This window comes from Aedes albopictus, chromosome 1 (genome assembly GCF_035046485.1).
Source record: "Aedes albopictus strain Foshan chromosome 1, AalbF5, whole genome shotgun sequence".
In the NCBI taxonomy this organism is placed as follows: domain Eukaryota; kingdom Metazoa; phylum Arthropoda; class Insecta; order Diptera; family Culicidae; genus Aedes; species Aedes albopictus.
The window spans coordinates 31201461-31224982 of record NC_085136.1 but is presented as its reverse complement, the minus strand read 5'-3'; the positions used below and the strand labels follow the sequence as shown (position 1 = coordinate 31224982).

The 23522-nt window shown below is 46.8% G+C and overlaps 1 protein-coding gene across 5 annotated transcripts in view; it reads right to left on the bottom strand.

The window, feature by feature from the left end:
* Positions 1 to 23522, bottom strand: part of LOC109428467 (uncharacterized) — a 569383-nt gene that overhangs the window by 137494 nt on the left and 408367 nt on the right. For 4 of the 5 annotated variants that reach the window (XM_062844305.1, XM_062844310.1, XM_062844307.1 and 1 more), the window contains 5 exons: positions 15370 to 15540; positions 15051 to 15308; positions 9764 to 11015; positions 3296 to 3565; positions 2538 to 3083 (listed from right to left, as the gene is read on the bottom strand). In XM_062844305.1, the coding sequence (XP_062700289.1) occupies positions 2538 to 3083; positions 3296 to 3565; positions 9764 to 11015; positions 15051 to 15308; positions 15370 to 15540 (2497 nt within the window). The remainder of the gene's footprint in view (positions 1 to 2537; positions 3084 to 3295; positions 3566 to 9763; positions 11016 to 15050; positions 15309 to 15369; positions 15541 to 23522) is intronic. The other variant, XM_062844309.1, reaches the window with a different exon arrangement.

Here is a 23522-nt window from a genome sequence, read left to right as displayed (position 1 = left end):
CAGAATCCACAGGGATTCTGTCTCAGAATCCACAGGGATTCTGTCTCAGAATCCACAGGGATTCTGTCTCAGAATCCACAGGGATTCTGTCTCAGAATCCACAGGGATTCTGTCTCAGAATCCACAGAGATTCTGTCTCAGAATCCACAGAGATTCTGTCTCAGAATCCACAGAGATTCTGTCTCAGAATCCACAGGGATTCTGTCTCAGAATCCACAGGGATTCTGTCTCAGAATCCACAGGGATTCTGTCTCAGAATCCACAGGGATTCTGTCTCAAAATCCACAGGGATTCTGTCTCAGAATCCACAGGGATTCTGTCTCAGAATCCACAGGGATTCTGTCTCAGAATCCACAGGGATTCTGTCTCAGAATCCACAGGGATTCTGTCTCAGAATCCACAGGGATTCTGTCTCAGAATCCACAGGGATTCTGTCTCAGAATCCACAGGGATTCTGTCTCAAAATCCACAGGGATTCTGTCTCAGAATCCATTAAGATTCTGTCTTAAAATTCAAAGGAATTCTGCCTCAGAATCCAGAGGAATTCTGTCTCAGAATTCACGGGGATTCTGCTTCAGAATTCACTGGGATTCTGCTTTAGAATCCACTGAGATTCTGCTTCAGAATCCACAGCGATTCTGCTTCAGAATCCACAGCGATTCTGCTTCAGAATCCACTGGGATTTTGCTTCAGAATCCACTGGGATTCTGCTTCAGAATCCACTGGGATTTTGCCTCAGAATCCACTGGGATTTCGCTTCAGAATCCACTGGTATTTTGCTTCAGAATCCACTGGGAGTCCGCCTCAGAATGCACGGGTATTTTGCCTCAGAATCCACTGGTATTCTGCTTCAGAATCCACAAAGATTCTGCCTCAGAATTCACAGGGATTCTGCCTCAGAATCCACTGGAATTCTGCTTCAGAATCCACTGGGATTCTGCTTCAGAATCCACTGGGATTCTACCTGAGAATCCACTGGGATTCTGATAATTTACTGGGAATCTGTTTCAGAGTTCACCAGGACTCTGTTACAGAACCCATCAGGCTTCTGTTTTAAAATCCACCCAGATTTTTTTTAGAATTCGTCAGCATGCCGTTTTAGCATCCAACAGGATTCTGTTTCAGTAATGCCTCATAGGAATCAAACAGGTTCCGATAGAGCATATTTGGCTTTGGCATCTAACGCTTAAGTCTTTTTGCACTTGACTGAAGACACTATTAAAGCTGATCGGTCAGATAAAGCTTATACTTCTATTATTCCTACTTTTATTTTAGTATATGGAAAAACGAAGACACATTAATTAGGAGCCAACAGGCTCCGGCAAAAAAATGACTCGTTACTTAAAAACAATGTATTAAACGCCATGTCGAGAGGCGTTTTATACTTAACACAAGCTGTAATAAAACCTAATACAGTTTAAATGCTCTCGAGAAGCCGAACTGTTCAAGTGAAGAGCCTCACTGGTTAAGAAACGAAACAACTCTAACAGAGCTAATTCGGCGCAAGCATGGAAAACAATCATATTTCATATGAGTATATTCAATGCTTCAGTCATCTAAAGCTTCTTCCACTAAAGAAAAGCTAAAATACATCATATTAAACTTACTCATGACGCCGACTGCTTTTCGAAGAATAAGGTACCAAAATCTATCAACCCAAATCACATTTCAATGACGTAATAGTTTGGAGAAGTTTTGAGAAGGTTTCAAGAACTATTCTAAAGCCTAAACGATTTTTGACTGTGCTGATCTGGAGCATCTGGCTCTTCGAATAGAGAATAAAACTGTCGACTGTTCATATAACTGTCGGTAGAAATATTAAGTGCCAGGGTAATATGGTAAGGATGGTAAGCAACAATTTGATAATCCGTTTGCTTTCAAGAAGTCTTAAGAACCGTTATAAAACCACGATGGTTTTATTTTGGACTTTGAATAGTGATTATAACCTCCTCGAATATACTTGAATGAATAATGTTACTAGGGATTATCTTAAAACCAAACTCCCTTCCACACAGCCTCAAAGACTTAAGGTAATTGCAAAACATTAGTTCATGGTTTAAAATTTCGAAGGTTTCTTGCGCTTGACAAAAGGGTGTGATATATCCTTTTTTTGCTAAATCGGCTGTGAAAGGATAAAGTGCCATTACTTAGGAGCCAAACTGGCTTCAAAAAAACAAGCCATCAGCATTTTTATGTAACAAAAGCTACAATAAAACCTGTAGGAAATTACCATGCTATCAAAAAACCCTCATACATCTCGATAAAACCTGATTGGCTTGAAAGACATCGTTGAATTCCTAGATCTGTACAAATTTTATCCTAAATCATTTTGTAAGTTTTAACCGAGTTGCATTATTTTTGGTTTTAATATGGTTTTATGCAAGAAAACATCTTAAAAAACGTAAATACTTGTTAGTTGAACATCACACAGGTTAGACCCGGAAAACTGTTGTAAGTAAGGTAAAGAAAAGAAACAAAACTCAACCAAAATGCAGAAAAAACAAGAAACAAGAAACAAAAACAGAACAGAACATAACCTGAACACAAATTCAACGTAGTTGGTCGAACAGCCGCTGTCGTCGTCGGTGTTGCCACCGCCGCGGAAGGAGCACCGGAGGAAGTGGGCGGAGGTGACTTCACTGCGGTCTGGATCTTCGCGAAGGAAATCGGCTTCATGTCCACGTCGCTGTCGGCACCGGCACCACCGGCGGCCGCTACTCGTCCAACCACCACCATTCCTCCGCCACCCTCGTCGGAACTGCTGGTGCTGATGGCACCGGAGTCATCCGTCTGCAGCTGTGCCGCCGCTGGTGGTTGGCTGTGAACCTCGACGATGGTCTGGTTGCGGTGGAGCATGCGCAGCTTGAACTGCTCCTCGGAGAGCGGATGCAGCCGGTGGTGCGCGGCCGCGTAGGTACGAGCGGGAGGAATCGGCGTCAGGGACGGGGGTTGCAGGGAGGATGGGGAGAAGGGGAACGAGGCGTGGGATTGGATGGGAGGTGCCGAGGACGGGGGACTGACCAGTAGTGCTGATGGTGGCGGTACGAATGCTCCGGATGTGGCCGGTCCTTGTAACCAAAATGCTGTTTTAGACCCGTGTGATGAGGTGTGCCGAGGACAGAACGGGGAGATAAAGAGATCAGAACACAATACGATGGGTGAGGGTGAGAGGGGGTGCACGGTGCGGGATGAACGGAAACCGGAAAGAGAAGGAGTGGTGCCGTGTGTTTGTGTGTGGAAGGGTGACGGAAGATACCATGTGTATAGGCAAGGAGGAACTGGGAGGGGTACATACCTGTCGAGTTACGGACTGCATTGCGGTAGGAGTTCTCGCGAACCGGTCGCTGTCGGAGTAGGGTACAAACTCCCGGACTTGGTCCAGATGCCGGATCCTTGGTGATGGTGAGCTGCTGATCGTCACTGCTGCCACTTGTGGTCGCTGCCGCTGCCGCAGCAGCCGCCGTGGAGAGATCCTTGGTGTGGGTTGATTCGACAGAGAGGGATCGCACCCGGATCGGTGTCCGACGGGAGTCGGAATCCGAGCTAACCGAGCGAGGTTTTTCTTCTGGAATTCAGAGGAAATCGTTCAGAATTGAGATCGAAGTCAGAGACAGAGTACGCGTCGATGTCAGAGACAGATTCAGAATCTGAGTCCAAGTACGAGTCCGAAATAAAGTCGAAGTCAGTCAGAATGAGTTAGAGAACGAGTCATAATCAAATATAGAGCTATAGAATCCAAAATCCCAATTCAGAGACAGATACGGAATCCAAACAGAATCAGAGTTAAAGATGTGATAATATTCAGAGACGGGGTTAGAGTTTGAGCCTGAATCAATTCACAATAAAAGCCCATGCTGTAGTCTAATTCAGTATCAAAATCAGAGAACAAGCGGTAGTATCGAAGTCAGAGACAGAACCCGCGTTTTAATGCACAGACAATTTCAAAATCAGAGTCCAAGCCCGAATCGAAGAATCAAATAATCAGTATGAATTAAAGAGCAGCTAAAAAATTGGGGAAATACTTGTTGATTCAGAGCAGAGCAAGAGGAAGAGCAGAGCAAGAGTAGAGCAGGAGCAGAGCAAAGGATTCTCAACAGAATCCAGTCGCGATCCTCCACAGAATCCAGAATTCTTCACAGAATTTTGTCAGAGCAAGAGCAGAGCAAGAGCAGAGCAAGAGCAGAGCAAGAGCAGAGCAAGAGCAGAGCAAGAGCAGAGCAAGAGCAGAGCAAGAGCAGAGCAAGAGCAGAGCAAGAGCAGAGCAAGAGCAGAGCAAGAGCAGAGCAAGAGCAGAGCAAGAGCAGAGCAAGAGCAGAGCAAGAGCAGAGCAAGAGCAGAGCAAGAGCAGAGCAAGAGCAGAGCAAGAGCAGAGCAAGAGCAGAGCAAGAGCAGAGCAAGAGCAGAGCAAGAGCAGAGCAAGAGCAGAGCAAGAGCAGAGCAAGAGCAGAGCAAGAGCAGAGCAAGAGCAGAGCAAGAGCAGAGCAAGAGCACAGCAAGAGCAGAGCAAGAGCAGAGCAAGAGCAGAGCAAGAGCAGAGCAAGAGCAGAGCAAGAGCAGAGTAAGAGCAGAGCAAGAGCAGAGATAGAGCAGAGATAGAGCAGAGCTAGAGCAGAGCTAGAGCAGAGCTAGAGCAGAGCTAGAGCAGAGCTAGAGCAGAGCTAGACCAGAGCTAGAGCAGAGATAGAGCAGAGCTAGAGCAGAGCTAGAGCAGATACATAGATTCTCTACAGAATCCGGACAGGATTCTCTACAGAATCCGGACAAGATTCTCCTCAGAATCCGGCCAGGATTCGCCACAGATTCAAGTCAAGATTCTCAACAAAATCTTGTAATGATTCTCCACACAATCCGGACAGGATTTTCCAATAATTCCAAATAGGATTTTTTGCAGGACAGAACTCTCCACAGAATCCAGTCACGATAATGCGGAAAAGGTTTCCACAGAATCCGAACAGAATTCTCCACAGATTTCGAACAGGATTCTCCACAGAATCCGGACAGGATTCTCCACAGAATCCGGACAGGATTCTCCACAGAATCCGGACAGGATTCTCCACAGAATCCGGACAGGATTCTCCACAGAATTCGGACACGATTCTCCACAGAATCCGGACAGGAATATCCACAGAATCCGGACAGGAATCTCTACAGAATCCGGACAGGATTCTCCACAGAATTTAGGCAAGATTATCCACAGAATCCGAACAAGACTCTCCACAGAATCCGGACGGGATTCTCCACAGAATCCGGACAGGATTCTCCACAGAATCCGGACAGGATTCTCCACAGAATCCGGAATGGATTCTCCACAGAATCCGGACAGGATTTTCCACAGAATCCGGACAGGATTCTCCACAGAATCCGGACAGGATTCTCCACAGAATCCGGACAGGATTCTCCACAGAATCCGGACAGGATTCTCCACAGAATCCGGACAGGATTCTCCACAGAATCCGGACAAGATTCTCCACAGAATCCGGACAGGATTCTCCACAGAATCCGGACAGGATTCTCCACAGAATCCGGACAGGATTCTCCACAGAATCCGGACAGGATTCTCCACAGAATCCGGACAGGATTCTCCACAGAATCCGGAGAGGATTCTCCACAGAATCCGGACAGGATTCTCCACAGAATCCGGACAGGATTCTCCCAGAATCCGGACAGGATTCTCCACAGAATCCGGACAGGATTCTCCACAGAATCCGGACAGGATTCTCCACAGAATCCGGACAGGATTCTCCACAGAATCCGGACAGGATTCTCCACAGAATCCGGACAGGATTCTCCTCAGAATCCGGACAGGATTCTCCACAGAATCCGGACAGGATTCTCCACAGAATCCGGACAGGATTCTCCACAGAATCCGGACAGGATTCTCCACAGAATCCGGACAGGATTCTCCACAGAATCCGGACAGGATTCTCCACAGAATCCGGACAGGATTCTCCACAGAATCCGGACAGGATTCTCCACAGAATCCGGACAGGATTCTCCACAGAATCCGGACAGGATTCTCCACAGAATCCGGACAGGATTCTCCTCAGAATCCGGACAGGATTCTCCACAGAATCCGGACAGGATTCTCCACAGAATCCGGACAGGATTCTCCACAGAATCCGGACAGGATTCTCCACAGAATCCGGACAGGATTCTCCACAGAATCCGGACAGGATTCTCCACAGAATCCGGACAGGATTCTCCACAGAATCCGGACAGGATTCTCCACAGAATCCGGACAGGATTCTCCACAGAATCCGGACAGGATTCTCCACAGAATCCGGACAGGATTTTCCACAGAATCCGGAGAGGATTCTCCACAGAATCCGGACAGGATTCTCCACAGAATCCGGACAGGATTCTCCACAGAATCCGGACAGGATTCTCCACAGAATCCGGATAGGACTCTACAGAATCCGGACAGGATTCTCTACAGAATCCAGACAGGATTCTCTACAGAATCCGGACAGGATTCTCCACAGAATTTGGACAAGATTATCCACAGAATTCGAACAAGATTCTCCACAGAATCCGGACAGGATTCTCCACAGAATCCGGACAGAAGTCTTCACAGAATCCGGACAGGATTCTCCACAGAATCCGGACAGGATTCTCCACAGAATCTGGACAGGATGCTCCACAGAATTCAGACAGGTTTCTCCACAGATTCCGGACAGGATTCTCCACAGAATCCAGACAGGATTCTCCACAGAATTCGGACAGGATTTTCCACAGAATCCGGACAGGATTCTCCACAGAATCCGAACAGGATTCTCCACAGCATCCGGACAGGATTCTCCACAGAATCCGAACAGGATTCTCCACAGAATCCGAACAGGATTCTCCACAGAATCCGAACAGGATTCTCCACAGAATCCGAACAGGATTCTCCACAGCATCCGGACAGGATTCTCCACAGCATCCGGACAGGATTCTCCACAGAATCCGAACAGGATTCTCCACAGAATCCGAACAGGATTCTCCACAGAATCCGAACAGGATTCTCCACAGAATCCGAACAGGATTCTCCACAGAATCCGAACAGGATTCTCCACAGAATCCGAACAGGATTCTCCACAGAATCCGAACAGGATTCTCCACAGAATCCGAACAGGATTCTCCACAGAATCCGAACAGGATTCTCCACAGAATCCGAACAGGATTCTCCACAGAATCCGAACAGGATTCTCCACAGAATCCGAACAGGATTCTCCACAGAATCCGAACAGGATTCTCCACAGAATCCGAACAGGATTCTCCACAGAATCCGAACAGGATTCTCCACAGAATCCGAACAGGATTCTCCACAGAATCCGAACAGGATTCTCCACAGAATCCGAACAGGATTCTCCACAGAATCCGAACAGGATTCTCCACAGAATCCGAACAGGATTCTCCACAGCATCCGGACAGGATTCTCCACAGCATCCGGACAGGATTCTCCACAGCATCCGGACAGGATTCTCCACAGCATCCGGACAGGATTCTCCACAGAATCCGAACAGGATTCTCCACAGAATCCGAACAGGATTCTCCACAGAATCCGAACAGGATTCTCCACAGAATCCGAACAGGATTCTCCACAGAATCCGAACAGGATTCTCCACAGCATCCGAACAGGATTCTCCACAGAATCCGAACAGGATTCTCCACAGAATCCGAACAGGATTCTCCACAGAATCCGAACAGGATTCTCCACAGAATCCGAACAGGATTCTCCACAGAATCCGAACAGGATTCTCCACAGAATCCGAACAGGATTCTCCACAGAATCCGAACAGGATTCTCCACAGAATCCGAACAGGATTCTCCACAGAATCCGAACAGGATTCTCCACAGCATCCGGACAGGATTCTCCACAGCATCCGGACAGGATTCTCCACAGCATCCGAACAGGATTCTCCACAGAATCCGAACAGGATTTTCCACAGAATCCGAACAGGATTCTCCACAGAATCCGAACAGGATTCTCCACAGAATCCGAACGGGATTCTCCACAGAATCCGAACAGGATTCTCCACAGAATCCGAACAGGATTCTCCACAGAATCCGAACAGGATTCTCCACAGAATCCGAACAGGATTCTCCACAGAATCCGAACAGGATTCTCCACAGAATCCGAACAGGATTCTCCACAACATCCGAATAGGATTCTCCACAGAATCAGGACAGGATTCTTTACAGAATCCGTACAGGATTCTCTACAGAATGCAGTCAGGATTCTCCACAAAATCCAGTCAGGATTCTCACAGAATCCAGAGTGGATTCTCCACAGAATCCGGAATGGATTCTCCACAAAATCCGGAATGGATTCTCCACAAAATCCGGAATGGATTCTCCACAAAATCCGGAATGGATTCTCCACAGAATCCGGACAGAATTCTCCACAGAACCCGGACAGGATTCTCCACAGAATCCGGACAGGATTCTCCACAGAATCCGGACAGGATTCTTCACAGTATCCGGACAGGATTCTTCACAGAATCCTAACAGGATTCTCCACAGAATCCGAACAGGATTCTTCACAGAATCCGAACAGGATTCTTCACAGAATCCGAACAGGATTCTCCACAGCATCCGGACAGGATTCTCCACAGCATCCGGACAGGATTCTCTACAGAATCCGAACAGGATTCTCCACAGAATCCGGACAGGATTCTCCACAGAATCCGGACAGGATTCTCCATAGAATCCGGACAGGATTCTCCACAGAATCCGGACAGGATTCTCCACAGAATCCGGACAGGATTCTCCACAGAATCCGGACAGGATTCTCCACAGAATCCGGACAGGATTCTCCACAGAACCCGGACAGGATTCTCCACAGAACCCGGACAGGATTCTCCACAGAATCCGGACAGGATTCTCCACAGAATCCGGACAGGATTCTCCACAGAATCCGGACAGGATTCTCTACAGAATGCAGTCAGGATTCTCCACAGAATGCAGTCAGGATTCTCCACAGAATCCAGTCAAGATTCTCCACAGAATCCAGTCAGGATTCTCCACAGAATCCAGTCAGGATTCGCCACAAAATCCATTTAAGTTTCTCTACAGAATCTTGTCAGAATTCTCCACAGAACCCAGACAAGATTTTCCATAGAACCCAGTCAGAATTCTCTACAGAATCCAGACAGAATTCTCCACAGAATCCAGTCCGGATTTTTCACAGAATCCAGTCCGGATTTTCACAGAATTCAGTCAGGATTCTCCACAGAATCCAGTCAGAATTTTCCACAGAATGCAGTCAGGATTCTCCACAGAATCGAGTCGGGATTCTCCACAGAATCCAGTCAGGATTCTCCACAGAATCTAGTCAGGATTCTCCACATAATTCAGTCAGGATTCTCCGCCGAATCCAATTAGGATTCGCCACAAAATCCATTTAAGATTCTCTACAGGATCTAGTCAGAATTCTCCACAGAACCCAGTCAAGATCTTCCGCAGAATCGAGTCAGGATTCTCCACAGAATCGAGTCAGGATTCTTCACAAAATCCAGTCAGAATTCTCCACAGAAGTTAAAAAACAAGTCATATTCCTAATACAGAGTTTTAGAATCCGTAACAAAGTCAGAGACCGAGTCCAAATAAAATCAGAGCCAAAGACGGAACTACAAACAGTGACAGGCTACGATTTTGAGAAAAAATCAAAACATGATCAGAGTCCAGAGTCAGAGTCGGAATCAGTGTCTGAGTCAGTGACCAAGTCGTAGTCCAGAGTCAAGTCAGAGACCGTGTTCGAATATGTATATACAAAACTCACCTGTCGACCGTCGCCAGCCGGTGCTCTCCGCCTTCAGTTCGAACTCTTTCCGCCGGACGGCCACGTTGGCCACCACCTGTTTGGTGTTGATCCGGCTCAGTTCGCTCTTATACAGCTCGGCGCGATCGACGCCATCCGGAGAGAGGGGCCGTCCCAGCTCGAACAGTTTGGCTTTTTCCGATACGACGTGCATACTGTGCGGCGACAGCGGAAGGGCCGATTGCGATCCGCTCAGCTGCTGCTGTTGTTCCCGCTGAAGGGCCAGCGAAGGAGGAGCGGACTTGGGAGGTCCGTCCGCGAAGGCTAGGCCGTTGATTCCGCTGAAGAACTGCTCCCGGATGGCCGATAGGTGGGACGAATGTTGCTCGCGGACCGTCGCCAAATTGGTGCCGGTGGCCGTCGGAACCGGCTTCGAGGGCACCGCCGTTTGCGTCCCGGAGGACATTTTCGATGGTTTGGTGGCTAAGGAATCTTGAAGGTGGTGGTGGTCGTTATTGGAGGTTATCACAGGCATGGTAGTTATGGAGGGGGGAGGTTGCTGCTGCTGTACAGGAGGCGGTGGCCACACGGATTTCTGTAACCGATTGGGCCGACCGTAGAACTCCCGCTGCTGGACGTCGAACGGAGCAGCCACGACGCCGGATTGAGAAGGCACGGGCACTGAACTTGGGGCCGGTGCCGGTCGCCTCAGGAATTCCTCCTTCTGTTCGAAGCTCTTCCGCAGCCGGGACATTATTGCACTGTCGCCGCCACCCATCAGTTGGACATCGTTGGCCGAAAGGGTGGCGGCGGATTTTACCGAATCGTACGAACTTATGGAATCGCTGTCCTTACTGTGTTGCAGGAACTTCTGCTGCTGCTGCTGCTGCGCCAGGAAGTGCTGCTGCTTGACGGGATCGAAGTCGAACACCAGCGGCTTGGCGGCGGCAGAACGCGCAGGTTGCTGCGGAACTTGCTGGGGCGCTTCGGCCGCCATCGGAGGCGACCGGATCTTCGGGACCTCGGCGTAGATCGCTTTGTTGGCGGCGGCATTCTCGACAATCTCCTGCAGCGTGCTGTAGAGTGATTCCTGCTTCTCCTGGTCCGTTAGTGCTCGCTTCACGCCGACGTTGGGGACACCGGGGCCACCGCTGCCTCCTCCGCTTGCGATGCTGGACCGCGAGTTGGGCGTCGAGGACGCCTTTGGAATGAACAGCTGCTGCGGTTGGGGTCGTTGGTTCGTTTCCGGGTTGTAGGCCGTTTCGCTGAAGTACTGTAATTGGAAGATAGCAAAGAGAGATTGAGAAGGGTGAATGGTTCAATTCAGAGAGAATGCGGAGAGGATTCTTCACATAACCCAGATAAGATTCTCCACAGAATCCGGAGAGGATTCTCCACAGAATCCGGAGAGGATTCTCCACAGAATCCGGAGAGGATTCTCCACAGAATCCGGAGAGGATTCTCCACAGAATCCGGAGAAAATTCTCCACAGATTCCGGAGAAGACTCTCCACAGAATCCGGAGAGGATTCTCCACAGAATCCGGAGAGGATTCTCCACAGAATCCGGAGAGGATTCTCCACAGAATCCGGAGAGGATTCTCCACAGAATCCGGAGAGGATTCTCCACAGAATCCGGAGAGGATTCTCCACAGAATCCGGAGAGGATTCTCCACAGAACCCGGAGAGGATTCTCCACAGAACCCGGAGAGGATTCTCCACAGAATCCGGAGAGGATTCTCCACAGAATCCAAAGAGGATTCTCCACAGAATCCGGAGAGGATTCTCCACAGAATCCGGAGAGGATTCTCCACAGAACCCGGAGAGGATTCTCCACAGAATCCGGAGAGGATTCTCCACAGAATCCGGAGAGGATTCTCCACAGAATCCGGAGAGGATTCTCCACAGAATCCGGAGAGGATTCTCCACAGAATCCGGACAGGATTGAAAACAGTATCGGGACGGTAGTCTCCACAGATCCTGGACAAGATTCTTCACAGAATCAAGACATAAAATTTAGACAAGATAAGAATCCGGACAGGATTCTCTACAAGATCCAGACAGGATTCTCCACCGAATCCTGACAAGATTCTCCAAAGAATCCGGACAGGATTTTTCACAGAATCCGGACCGGATTCTCCACAGAATCCGGACCGAATTTTCCACAGAATCCGGACAGAATTCTCCATAGAATCCGGAGAGGATTTTCCACAGAATGCGGACAGGATTCTCCACAGAATCCGGGCAGGATTTTCCACAGAATCCGGACCGGATTCTCCACAGAATCCGGACCGGATTCTCCACAGAATCCGGATAGCATTCTCCACAGAATCCGGAGATTTCTACACAGAATCCGGACAGGATTCTCCACAGGATCCGGACAGGATTCTCCACAGAATCCGGACAGGATTCTCCACAGAATCCGGAAAGGATTCTCTACAGATTCCGGACAGGATTCTCCACAGAATCCGGACAGGATTCTCCGCAGAATCCGGACAGGATTCTCCACAGAATCCGGACAGGATTTACCACAGAATCTGGAAAAGATTCTCCACAGAATCAGGGGAGGATTCTCCACAGAATCCGGAGAGGATTCCCCACAGAATCCGGAGAGGATTCTCCACAGAATACGGAGGGGATTCTCCACAGAATCCGGAAAGGATTCCCCACAGAATCCGGAGAGAATTCTCCACAGAATCCGGAGAGGATTCTCCACAGAATCCGGAGAGGATTCTCCACAGAATCCGGAGAGGATTCTCCACAGAATCCGGAGAGGATTCTCCACAGAATCCGGAGAGGATTCTCCACAGAATCCGGAGAGGATTCTCCACAGAAACCGGAGAGGATTCTCCACAGAATCCAGTAAGGATTCTCCACAGAATCCGGAGAGGATTCTCTACAGAATCCGGACAAGATTCTTCTCAGAATCCGAACAGGACTCTTTATGGATTCTGGACAGGAATGTTTACAAATTCCTGGCAGGATGTTTCTCAGAACCAGTACAGGATTCTCCACATAATCCGGACCAGATTCTCCACAGAATCCAGACAGAATTCTTCACAGAATCCAAACTGGAATCCGGACAAGATTCTCCACAGATTCCAGACAGAATTTCCTGGGGACTATTGGAAAAAAGTCCTTGGGACTTTCAGAACAAAGTTTTGAGGTCTTTAAGGACATAGTCCTGGGGACTTCCAGGACAAAATCCAGGGGGACCTTCAATACAAAGTCCTGGGGACTTTCAAGACATGGGGACTTTGAGGATATAGTCCTGGGGACTTTTAGGACAAAATCCTGGAGACTTTCAGGACAAAATCCTGAGGACTTTTACGACAAACCCATGAAGACTGTCAGGACAAAGTCCTTGGGAATTTTCAGAAAAAAAACAGAAAAAAAAATTCGGAGGACTTTCAAGACAAAATCCTGGGACCTTCCAGAACAAAGTCCTGAGGACTTTGTAAACATAGTCCTGGAGACTAAGTCCTGAAGACTTTCAGGAAAAAATCCTGAGTCTTTCAGAACAATATCCTGGACTTTGTGCACATAGTTCTGGGAACTTTCAGGACAAAATCCTGGGAACTTTCAGGAGAAAACCCTGGGGACTTTCAGGAGAAACTCTTGGGGACTTTCGGCACAAAATCCTGGGGACTTTCAAGGCAAAGGGGACTTTGAGGATATAGTCATAGGAACTTTCAAGACAAAATCTTGTGGACTTTCAGTAGAAAGTCCTGGTGACGTTCAGGACAAAATCCTGGAGACTTTTAGGTCAAAATCCTAGGGACTTTCACAACTAAGTCCTGAGGACTTTCCGGACAAAGCCATGGAGACTTTCAGGACAATGTCAGGAGGGTTTCCAGGACAAAGTTCGGTGGACACAGGACTTTCAAGGCAAAACTTTGGGAAGTTTCAGAAAAAAAAATTGGGAGGACTTTCAGGACAAAATCCTGGGAACTTTTAGGACAAAGTCCTGAGGACTTTGTGAACATAGTCCTGGAGATTTTCAGGACAAAGTCCGGAAGACTTTCAGGAAAACATCCTGAGACTTTAAATAAAATCCTGTGGGCTTTGTGCACATAGTTCTGGGACTTTCAGGAGAAACTCTTGGGGACTTTCAGCACAAAATCCTGGGGACTTTTCAGACAAATTCCTGGGGATTTTCAGAACAAAGTCCTGAGGACTTTCAAGACAAGAGGACTGTGAGGATATAGTTCTGGGAACTTTCAGGACAAAATCCTGGAGACTTTCAGAGCAAAAACCATTGGGACTTTCACGACAAAGTCCTGGGGACTTTCAGGGCAAAACCATGGAGACTGTGAGGACAAAGTCTGGAGGGTTTCCAGGACAAAGTTCGAAGGACTTTCAGGGCAAACACTTGGGATTTTTCAGAAAAAAAAAAACCTGGAAGACTTGGAGCAAAACATCCGGAGGACTTTCAGGACCAAATCCTGGGAACTTTCAGGACAATGTCCTGAGGACTTTGTAAACATAGTCCTGGAGACTTTCGGACAAAGTCCGAAAGACTTTCAGGAAAAAATCCTGACACTTCCAGAACAAAATCCTGGGGACTTTGTGCACATAGTTCTGGGAACTTTCAGGACAAATTCCTGGGGACTTTCAGGACAAAGTCCTGGGGACTTTGTGCACATAGTTCTGGGAACTTTCAGGACAAAGTCCTGGGGACTTTCAGGACAAAGTCCTGGGGACTTTCAGGACAAAGTCCTGGGGACTTTCAGGACAAAGTCCTGGGGTCTTTCAGGGCAAAATTCTGGGGTATTTTAAGACAAAGTCCGGGAGACTTTCAGGCAAAGTCCTGGGGATTTTCAGTACAAAGTCTGGAGGATGTTCAGGACAAAGTCCGGAGGACTTTCAGGATAAAGTCCGAAGGACTTTCAGGATAAAGTCCGAAGGACTTTCAGGACATAGTCCAAAGGACTTTCAGGACAAAGTCCGGAGGACTTTCAGGACAAAGTCCGGAGGACTTCCTGGACAAAGTCCGGAGGACTTTCTGGACAAAGTCCGGAGGGCTTTCTGGACAAAGTCCGGAGGGCTTTCTGGACAAAGTCCGGAGGACTTTCTGGACAAAATCCGAGGGACTTCCAGGACGAAGTTCCGGGGACTTTGAGGACAAAGTCCGAGGGATTTTCAAGACGAAGTTCGGGGGAATTTTAGGACAAAGTCCGGGGGATTTTGAGGAGTCCGGGACACTTGGAATTTTCAAAACAAAGTCTGTAGGACTTTTATGATAAAGTTCTGAGAACTTTCGGGGCAATTTAATAGATTTCGGGACCACAACCTCCCACGCACACTCACCGTCTGCAGCAGATCGTAATTTTTCGGCACCACCTGCAGCGTCAACGTCTTCGGCGTCTGCTGAATGGTGGCGACCACCTGGGCATAGGGTAGCCGAGCCACCGACAGCCCATTAACCTCCAGCAGCCGGTCCCCTTCCTGCAGACCGGCCAGGAAAGCCGGCGAGTTCGGGTGCACCTTTTTCACGAACACCGTATCCATCGGTTGGGCAAAGTTGGGCATCCCGGCTGCGGCCGCTAGGCGATCGGTATTGGGGTCCTAAAAACGAAGAAGAGGTTCCGTTAATCTAGGTTTTTGAACGATTAAGGTAGATACAAACCGAAGTTGCTTCCGGCGGTGGATAGACGATAAAGTGCCGCAGCGTGAAACCAAAGTCGCCATTGTGCCGATGAAGAACGACAATCCGCGGTCCGCTCAGTAGGCCAGTCGGAACGGCTGCGTTGCCTGGGAGATTCACGCCTGTCGCTGTCGGGTTGGAGGGATTGAAGATCTGAAAGAAAGGAAGAAGGAGAGAAAGCACGGATTAGTGTACCTGCTGGACGAAGTAGGCGAGATCGATGAAACGGCTTTTATTGCGATCTCGTAACATTTTTCAGGAGCGGAAATTTCGATGATGGTCTATCCAATTAAAGTTGGATTGGTTTACATTGTAAAGCGTAGCGATCGATGCGATGCGATGGAAGGAGAGGTTATGTGTGCTCCGCACGGATGGATGCACCCGGGGTCGAAAAGTTATGATTTATAGGCGCTGATTAACATTTTAATTTGATCTGATCGTTTGGGGTGATCGGATGGAGATCGTTCGACCACTCGCTCGCAGCAAAACCCCATATAGGGTTGATGTAATTTATCACGCCAGTCAAAGCGAACAAGAAAGCTCGATCGCGTCGAGAGATGGATACGCCCCAACTTCGTGAAGTTGTTGGCCGGACGTGATTTAATCGGTATCATCGGACGAGATCGTTCAGGTCGTTCAAGCGGCTAGTGGCGATCGTTGTTGCATAATTGAGTGGTGCATATTTATGATGTTTAAATAGGATCCGGACTAAAGCTAATAAGGGATGAAAAGTGGTCGGCTAAAGCTGGGTTTGTTGGTTATGAGATGATGGACAAAACCTAAATTGCGAGGCGGAGGAGTGGTCGAAACGTAATTTGATTTGGATGTGTAGTAAGCCGGGATTCATGGCAGTTATAGCTGAAGAAAACTGAGCTGGTTTGATGTGAGAAATTACGAAACTCAGATTCAGTGTTCCAGTTACCCCGAGAGGTACATATGTACATACCTGAATGCAGTCAGGATTCTCCACAGAATCCAGTCAGGATTCTCCACAGAATCTAGTCAGGATTCTCCACAGAAACCCGTCAGGAATCTCCACAGAATCCCGTCAGGATTCTCCACAGAATCCCGTCAGGATTCTCCACAGAATCCCGTTAGGATTCTCCACAGAATCCCGTCAGGATTCTCCACAGAATCCCGTCAGGATTCTCCACAGAATCCCGTCAGGATTCTCCACAGAATCCCGTCAGGATTCTCCACAGAATCCCGTCAGGATTCTCCACAGAATCCCGTCAGGATTCTCCACAGAATCCCGTCAGGATTCTCCACAGAATCCCGTCAGGATTCTCCACAGAATCCCGTCAGGATTCTCCACAGAATCCCGTCAGGATTCTCCACAGAATCCCGTCAGGATTCTCCACAGAATCCCGTCAGGATTCTCAACAGAATCTCGTCAGGAATCTCCACAGAATCCCGTCAGGAATCTCCACATAATCCCGTCAGGATTCTCCACAGAATCCCGTCAGGATTCTCCACAGAATCCCGTCAGGATTCTCCACAGAATCCCGTCAGGATTCTCCACAGAATCCCGTCAGGATTCTCCACAGAATCCCGTCAGGATTCTCCACAGAATCCCGTCAGGATTCTCCACAGAATCCCGTCAGGATTCTCCACAGAATCCCGTCAGGATTCTCCACAGAATCCCGTCAGGATTCTCCACAGAATCCCGTCAGGATTCTCCACAGAATCCCGTCAGGATTCTCCACAGAATCCCGTCAGGATTCTCCACAGAATCCCGTCAGGATTCTCTACAGAATCCCGTCAGGATTCTCCACAGAATCCCGTCAGGATTCTCCACAGAATCCCGTCAGGATTCTCCACAGAATCCCGTCAGGATTCTCCACAGAATCCCGTCAGGATTCTCCACAGAATCCCGTCAGGATTCTCCACAGAATCCCGTCAGGATTCTCCACAGAATCCCGTCAGGATTCTCCACAGAATCCCGTCAGGATTCTCCACAGAATCCCGTCAGGATTCTCAACAGAATCTCGTCAGGAATCTCCACATAATCCCGTCAGGATTCTCCACAGAATCCCGTCAGGATTCTCCACAGAATCCCGTCAGGATTCTCCACAGAATCCCGTCAGGATTCTCCACAGAATCCCGTCAGGATTCTCAACAGAATCTCGTCAGGAATCTCCACAGAATCCCGTCAGGAATCTCCACATAATCCCGTCAGGATTCTCCACAGAATCCCGTCAGGATTCTCCACAGAATCCCGTCAGGATTCTCCACAGAATCCCGTCAGGATTCTCCACAGAATCCCGTCAGGATTCTCCACAGAATCCAGTCAGGATTCTCCACAGAATCCAGTGAAGATTCTCCACAGAATCCATTCAGGATTCTCCACAGAATCCAGTCAGGATTCTCCACAGAATCCAGTCAGGATTCTCCACAGAATCCAGTCAGGATTTCTACAGAATCCAGTCAGGATTCTCCACAGAATCCAGTCAAGATTCTCCACAGAATCCATTAAGGATTCTCCACAGAATCTATTCAGGATTCTCCACAGAATCCTTTCAGGATTCTCCACAGAAGCCAGTCAGGATTCTCCACAGAATACAGTCAGGATTCTTCACAGAATCCTGTCAATATTCTTCAAAGAATCCAGTCCAAATTCTCCATAGAATCCAGTCCGGATTCTCCACAGAATCCAGTCAGGATTCTCCACAGAATCTAGTCAGGATTCTCCACAGAATCCAGTCAGGATTCTCCACAGAATCCAGTCAGGATTCTCCACAGAATCCAGTCAGGATTCTCCACAGAATCCAGTCAGGATTCTCCACAGAATCCAGTCAGGATTCTCCACACAATCCAGTCAGGATTCTCCACACAATCCAGTCAGGATTCTCCACAGAATCCAGTCAGGATTCTCCACATAATCCAGTCAGGATTCTCCACATAATCCAGTCAGGATTCTCCACAGAATCCGGAGAGGATTCTCCACAGAATCCAGACGGGATTCTCCACAGAATCCATACGGGATTCTCCGCAGAATCCAGACGGAATTCTCCACAGAATGCAGACGGAATTCTCCACAGAATCCAGAGAGGATTCTCCACAGAATCCAGTCAGGATTCTCCACATAATCTTGTCAGGATTCTCCACAGAATCCAGTCAGGATTCTCCACAGAATCCAGTCAGGATTCTCCACACAATCCAGTCAGGATTCTCCACAGAATCCAGTCAGGATTCTCCACAGAATCCAGTCAGGATTCTCCACATAATCCAGTCAGGATTCTCCACATAATCCAGTCAGGATTCTCCACAGAATCCGGAGAGGATTCTCCACAGAATCCAGACGGGATTCTCCACAGAATCCATACGGGATTCTCCGCAGAATCCAGACGGAATTCTCCACAGAATGCAGACGGAATTCTCCACAGAATCCAGAGAGGATTCTCCACAGAATCCAGTCAGGATTCTCCACATAATCTTGTCAGGATTCTCCACAGAATCCAGTCAGAATTCTCCACAGAATCCAGTCAGGATTCTCCACAGAATCCAGTCAGGATTCTCCACAGAATCCAGTCAGGATTCTCCACAGAATCCAGTCAGGATTCTCCACAGAATCCAGTCAGGGTTCTCCACAGAATCCAGTCAGGATTCTCCACAGAATCCAGTCAGGATTCTCCACAGAATCCAGTCAGGATTCTCCACAGAATCCAGTCAAGATTCTCCACAGAATCCAGTCAAGATTCTACACAGAATCCAGTCAGGATTCTCCACAGAATCCAGTCAGGATTCTCCACAGAATCCAGTCAGGATTCTCCACAGAATCCAGTCAGGATTCTCCACAGAATCCAGTCAAGATTCTCCACAGAATCTAGTCAGGACTGTCCACATAATCCAGTCAGGATTCTCCACAGAATCCAGTCAGGATTTTCCACAGAATCCAGTCAGGATTGTCCACAGAATCCAGGCAGGATTCTCCACAGAATCCCGTCAGGATTCTCCACAGATTCCAGTCAGGATTCATCGCAGAATCCAGTCAGGATTCTCCACGAAATTCAGTCAGGATTCTCCACAGAATCCAGTCAGGATTCTCCACAGAATCCAGTCAGGATTCTCCTCAGAATCCAGTCAGGATTCTCCACAGAATCCAGTCAGGATTTTCCACCGAATTCAGTCAGGATTCTCCACAGAATCCAGTCAGGATTCTCCACAGAATCCAGTCAAGATTCTCCACAGAATCCAGTCAGGATTCTCCACAGAATCCAGTCAGGATTCTCCACAGAATCCAGTCAGGATTCTCCACAGAATCTTGTCAGGATTCTCCACAGAATCCAATCAGGATTCTTCACAGAATCCAATCAGGATTCTTCACAGAATCCAGCCAGGATTCTCCACAGAATCCAGTCAGGATTCTCCACAGAATCCGGTCAGGATTCTCCACAGAATCCAGTCAGGATTCTCCACAGAATCCGGTCAGGATTCTTCACAGAATCCTGTCAGGATTCTTCATGGAAACCGGTCAGGATTCTCCACAGAATCTGGTCAGAATTCTCTACAGAATCCGGTCAGGATTCTTCACAGAATCCGGTCAGGATTCTTCACAGAATCCGGTCAGGATTCTTCACAGAATCCGGTCAGGATTCTTCACAGAATCCGGTCAGGATTCTTCACAGAATCTGGTCAGGATTCTCCACAGAATCCAGCCAGGATTCTCCACAGAATCCGGTCAGGATTCTCCACAGAATCCAGTCAGGATTCTCCACAGTATCCAGTCAGGATTCTCCACAGCATCCATTCTGGATTCTCCACAGAATCCAGTCAGGATTCTTCACAGAATCCAGTCAGGATTCTCCACAGATTCCCGTCAGGATTCTCCAAAAAATTGGTAAATTCAGTCCAGTTCAAACTCATACCCCATAGAAACAAACAGGATTTCCTAGAACAGCGTTAAAAGCGCCATTCGCATCGCATCATCCCGTGAAATACGCACGCAATGAGTTGACCTCATAAAATCCATCCTCTTTTTACATAACCACACTCTACTGTGCTAGCCCGCTTCTTGACCCACGACGAGATTCATCCACCAGAGAAGGCTGGTGCACCAACGGAAAAGAACAATGAAAATGATAATAAAGAAATTACCATATCTATACGAACGAATGAAGCTGGCTGAAAACAGACAAAACAAAGACTTCAGCTCATCAATGGTCGGTGAATTTCGCTTTTTTTTGCTAAATTGCAATTACCTCCAATCACACGGCGTATACGACGAACTTAGCCGCAGGGCTACGACAGTTTAGAGAATAACTTTTTATAACGGCGTATCCGATAACAGTAATTTAATGAGAAAAATGAACATTGTCAAAAAATAAATAAAATAAAAAAATAATGGTAATTATTTAAAATTTTCAAAAAAAAGGTTTAAATATGCCTTTTTTAATTTTGTAAAAAAAAACAAATGTTTTTGTTTGTAAATTTGATTTTACACCAATATGTAAAGTACTGAAGTCTTACAAAAACAAATCAGAATAAAAATTAAAAATAAAAAAAAAACTTATCAGATCAGCGAAAACACAACATATGCCATTCTGTAAAATTACACTCGACTTGATTCAACATTTTCGGCGAATCGTGACTTTTCTTATTTTCTTCTCAATTCGCACATAAATTATGCATAGACTGTGAGTATGAACACCGCTTTCTCGGACCGCAATGCGGTGTCCCAAGGATTTTGATTTATCGAATCGAGGTGTGATTTATAGACAGTGAACTGGCTAGCTGTCTCTTCGACTCCCACTACCAAATGCTGCTGGTGGTTCGCTGATCTATCACCAGCATCAGCATCCAGTTGTATGGTATTTATGCTAGTCTAAGCAGCTACTGGCAGAGTCAGAGTCACTGGTGTGTGTAAGAGAGAATAACAGAAAGGTGCTAATTGCCCACACATTTCTAGGTGGAATTTTCTTTTTCATATTTTATGATTAATGGTTATTTATAAAAAAAAAAAGTGCCAATCGTTGTCTAATGGTGGCGGAGAGTTGAACAGTGCTTTGGATTGACCTTATTGAGCGACATAACTTTTGACGTTTTCGCATTTCATCAGAAATTCTCTAGCTTCAGTTCTTTGAAATTTTAGAAACAGCTTCATATTCAAATTCCTACACTCTTTAATACAGTTCTTCGATTTTTCAGTACTATTTTCAGTTCCTTCTCAATTCTAACTTCAATTTTCAATTATTTCTGTTAACTAGTGTATTTTTATTTTATTTTTATTTTTTCATTTGTTAGGCATATTGAAGAAATCTCTTAAGATATTTCCGAAAGTATCGTTGAAAAAATATAAAAAAATATTTGAAATAAAATCTGAAGAAAATTCTAAATGAATTCCCGAAAAATTTTTTGAAAAAACAGGCATATTTTAAGAATCCATAGATGGATTTTCCTAAGAAGTTCCAGAAGGAATACTGAAAGAAACACCCGGAATCTGCTGATGAAATACCCAACAAAACGTCTTGAGATATGTTTGCAAAAAAATCCCGGAGATAAACCCTAATAAAAATCCTAAACATTTTTTTCATGAATTCCTGAAATCCATAAATAAATTTAAAGAGGTATGCTAGGAGGAAATCCTGGAGGAATTTCGGAGAAAATACATCAAGATGCTCCACAGAAGCCAGTCTGGTTTCTCCACTAAATTCCTATCACGATTCTTCACAGAACCAATTCAAGATTCTTCACAGGATTCACCAGGATTCCACAGCATCGAGTCAGGTTTCTCCATAGAATTAAGTCAGAATTCCTCAACGAATATAGTAAGAATTCTCCACAATATCAAGTCAGGATTCTCCACAGAATCCAGTCAGCATTGTTCACAGAATCCAGTCAGGATTCTCTACAGAATTCAGTCTAGATTCTCCACAGAATTCAGTCTGGATTCTCCACAAATTCCAGACGGGATTCTCCACAGATTTCAGTCAGGATTCTTCACAGAAACCCGTCAGGATTCTACACATAATCCATTCAGGATTCTTCACAGAATTTAGTCCAGATTCTCTACAGATTCCGGTCAGGATTCTCTACAGAATCCAGTCAGCATTGATCACAGAATCCAGGTAGGATTCTCCACAGAATTCAGTCTGGAATTTCCACAGATTTCAGTCGGGATTCTCCACAGATTTCAGTAAGGATTCTATACAGAATTCATTCAGGTTTCTCCACAGATTGCAATTAGGATTCTCCACAGAATTCAGTCTAGATTCTCCACAGATTCCAGACAGGTTTCTCCACAGAATGCAGTTAGGATTATCCACAGTATCCAGTCAGGATTCTCCAGAGAAACCCGCTAGGATTCTACACATAATCCATGCAGGATTCTCCACAGAATTCAGTCTAGATTCTCCACAGAATCCAGCCAGGATTCTCCACAGAATCCAGTCAGCATTGTTCACAGTAGCCAGTCAGAATTCTCCACAGAATTCAGTCTGGATTCTCCACAGATTCCAGTCGGGATTCTCCACAGAAACCCGTCAGGATTCTACACAGAATTCAGTCGGGATTCTCCACAGAATGCAGTTGGGATTCTTCACAGAATTCAGTCTAGATTCTCCACATAATCCAGTCAGGATTCTACACAGAATTCAGTCAGGTTTCTCTACAGAATGCAGTGAGGATTCTCCATAGAATCCCGTCAGGATACTCCACAGTATCCAGTCAGGATTCTCCACAGAAACTCGTCAGGATTCTCCACAGAAACTCGTCAGGATTCTACACTAATCCATACAGGATTTTCCACGGAATCCAGTCTAGATTCTCCACAGATTCCAGTCAGGATTCTCCGCAGAATTCAGTCAGCATTTTTCACAGTATCCAGTCAGGATTCTACACAGAATTCAGTCAGGTTTCTCCACAGAATAGAGTTAGGATTCTCCACAGAATTCAGTATGGGTTCTCCACAGATTGCAGTCGGGATTCTCCACAGATTTCAGTCAGAATTCTACACAGAATTCAGTCAGAATTCTCTACAAAATTCAGTCTGGATTCTCCACAGAATTCAGTCTGGATTCTCCACAGTCAGGTTTCTCTACAGAATGCAGTTAGGATTCTCCATAGAATCCAGTCAGGACACTCCACAGTATCCAGTCAGGATTCTCCACAGAAACCCGTCAGGAATCTACACATAA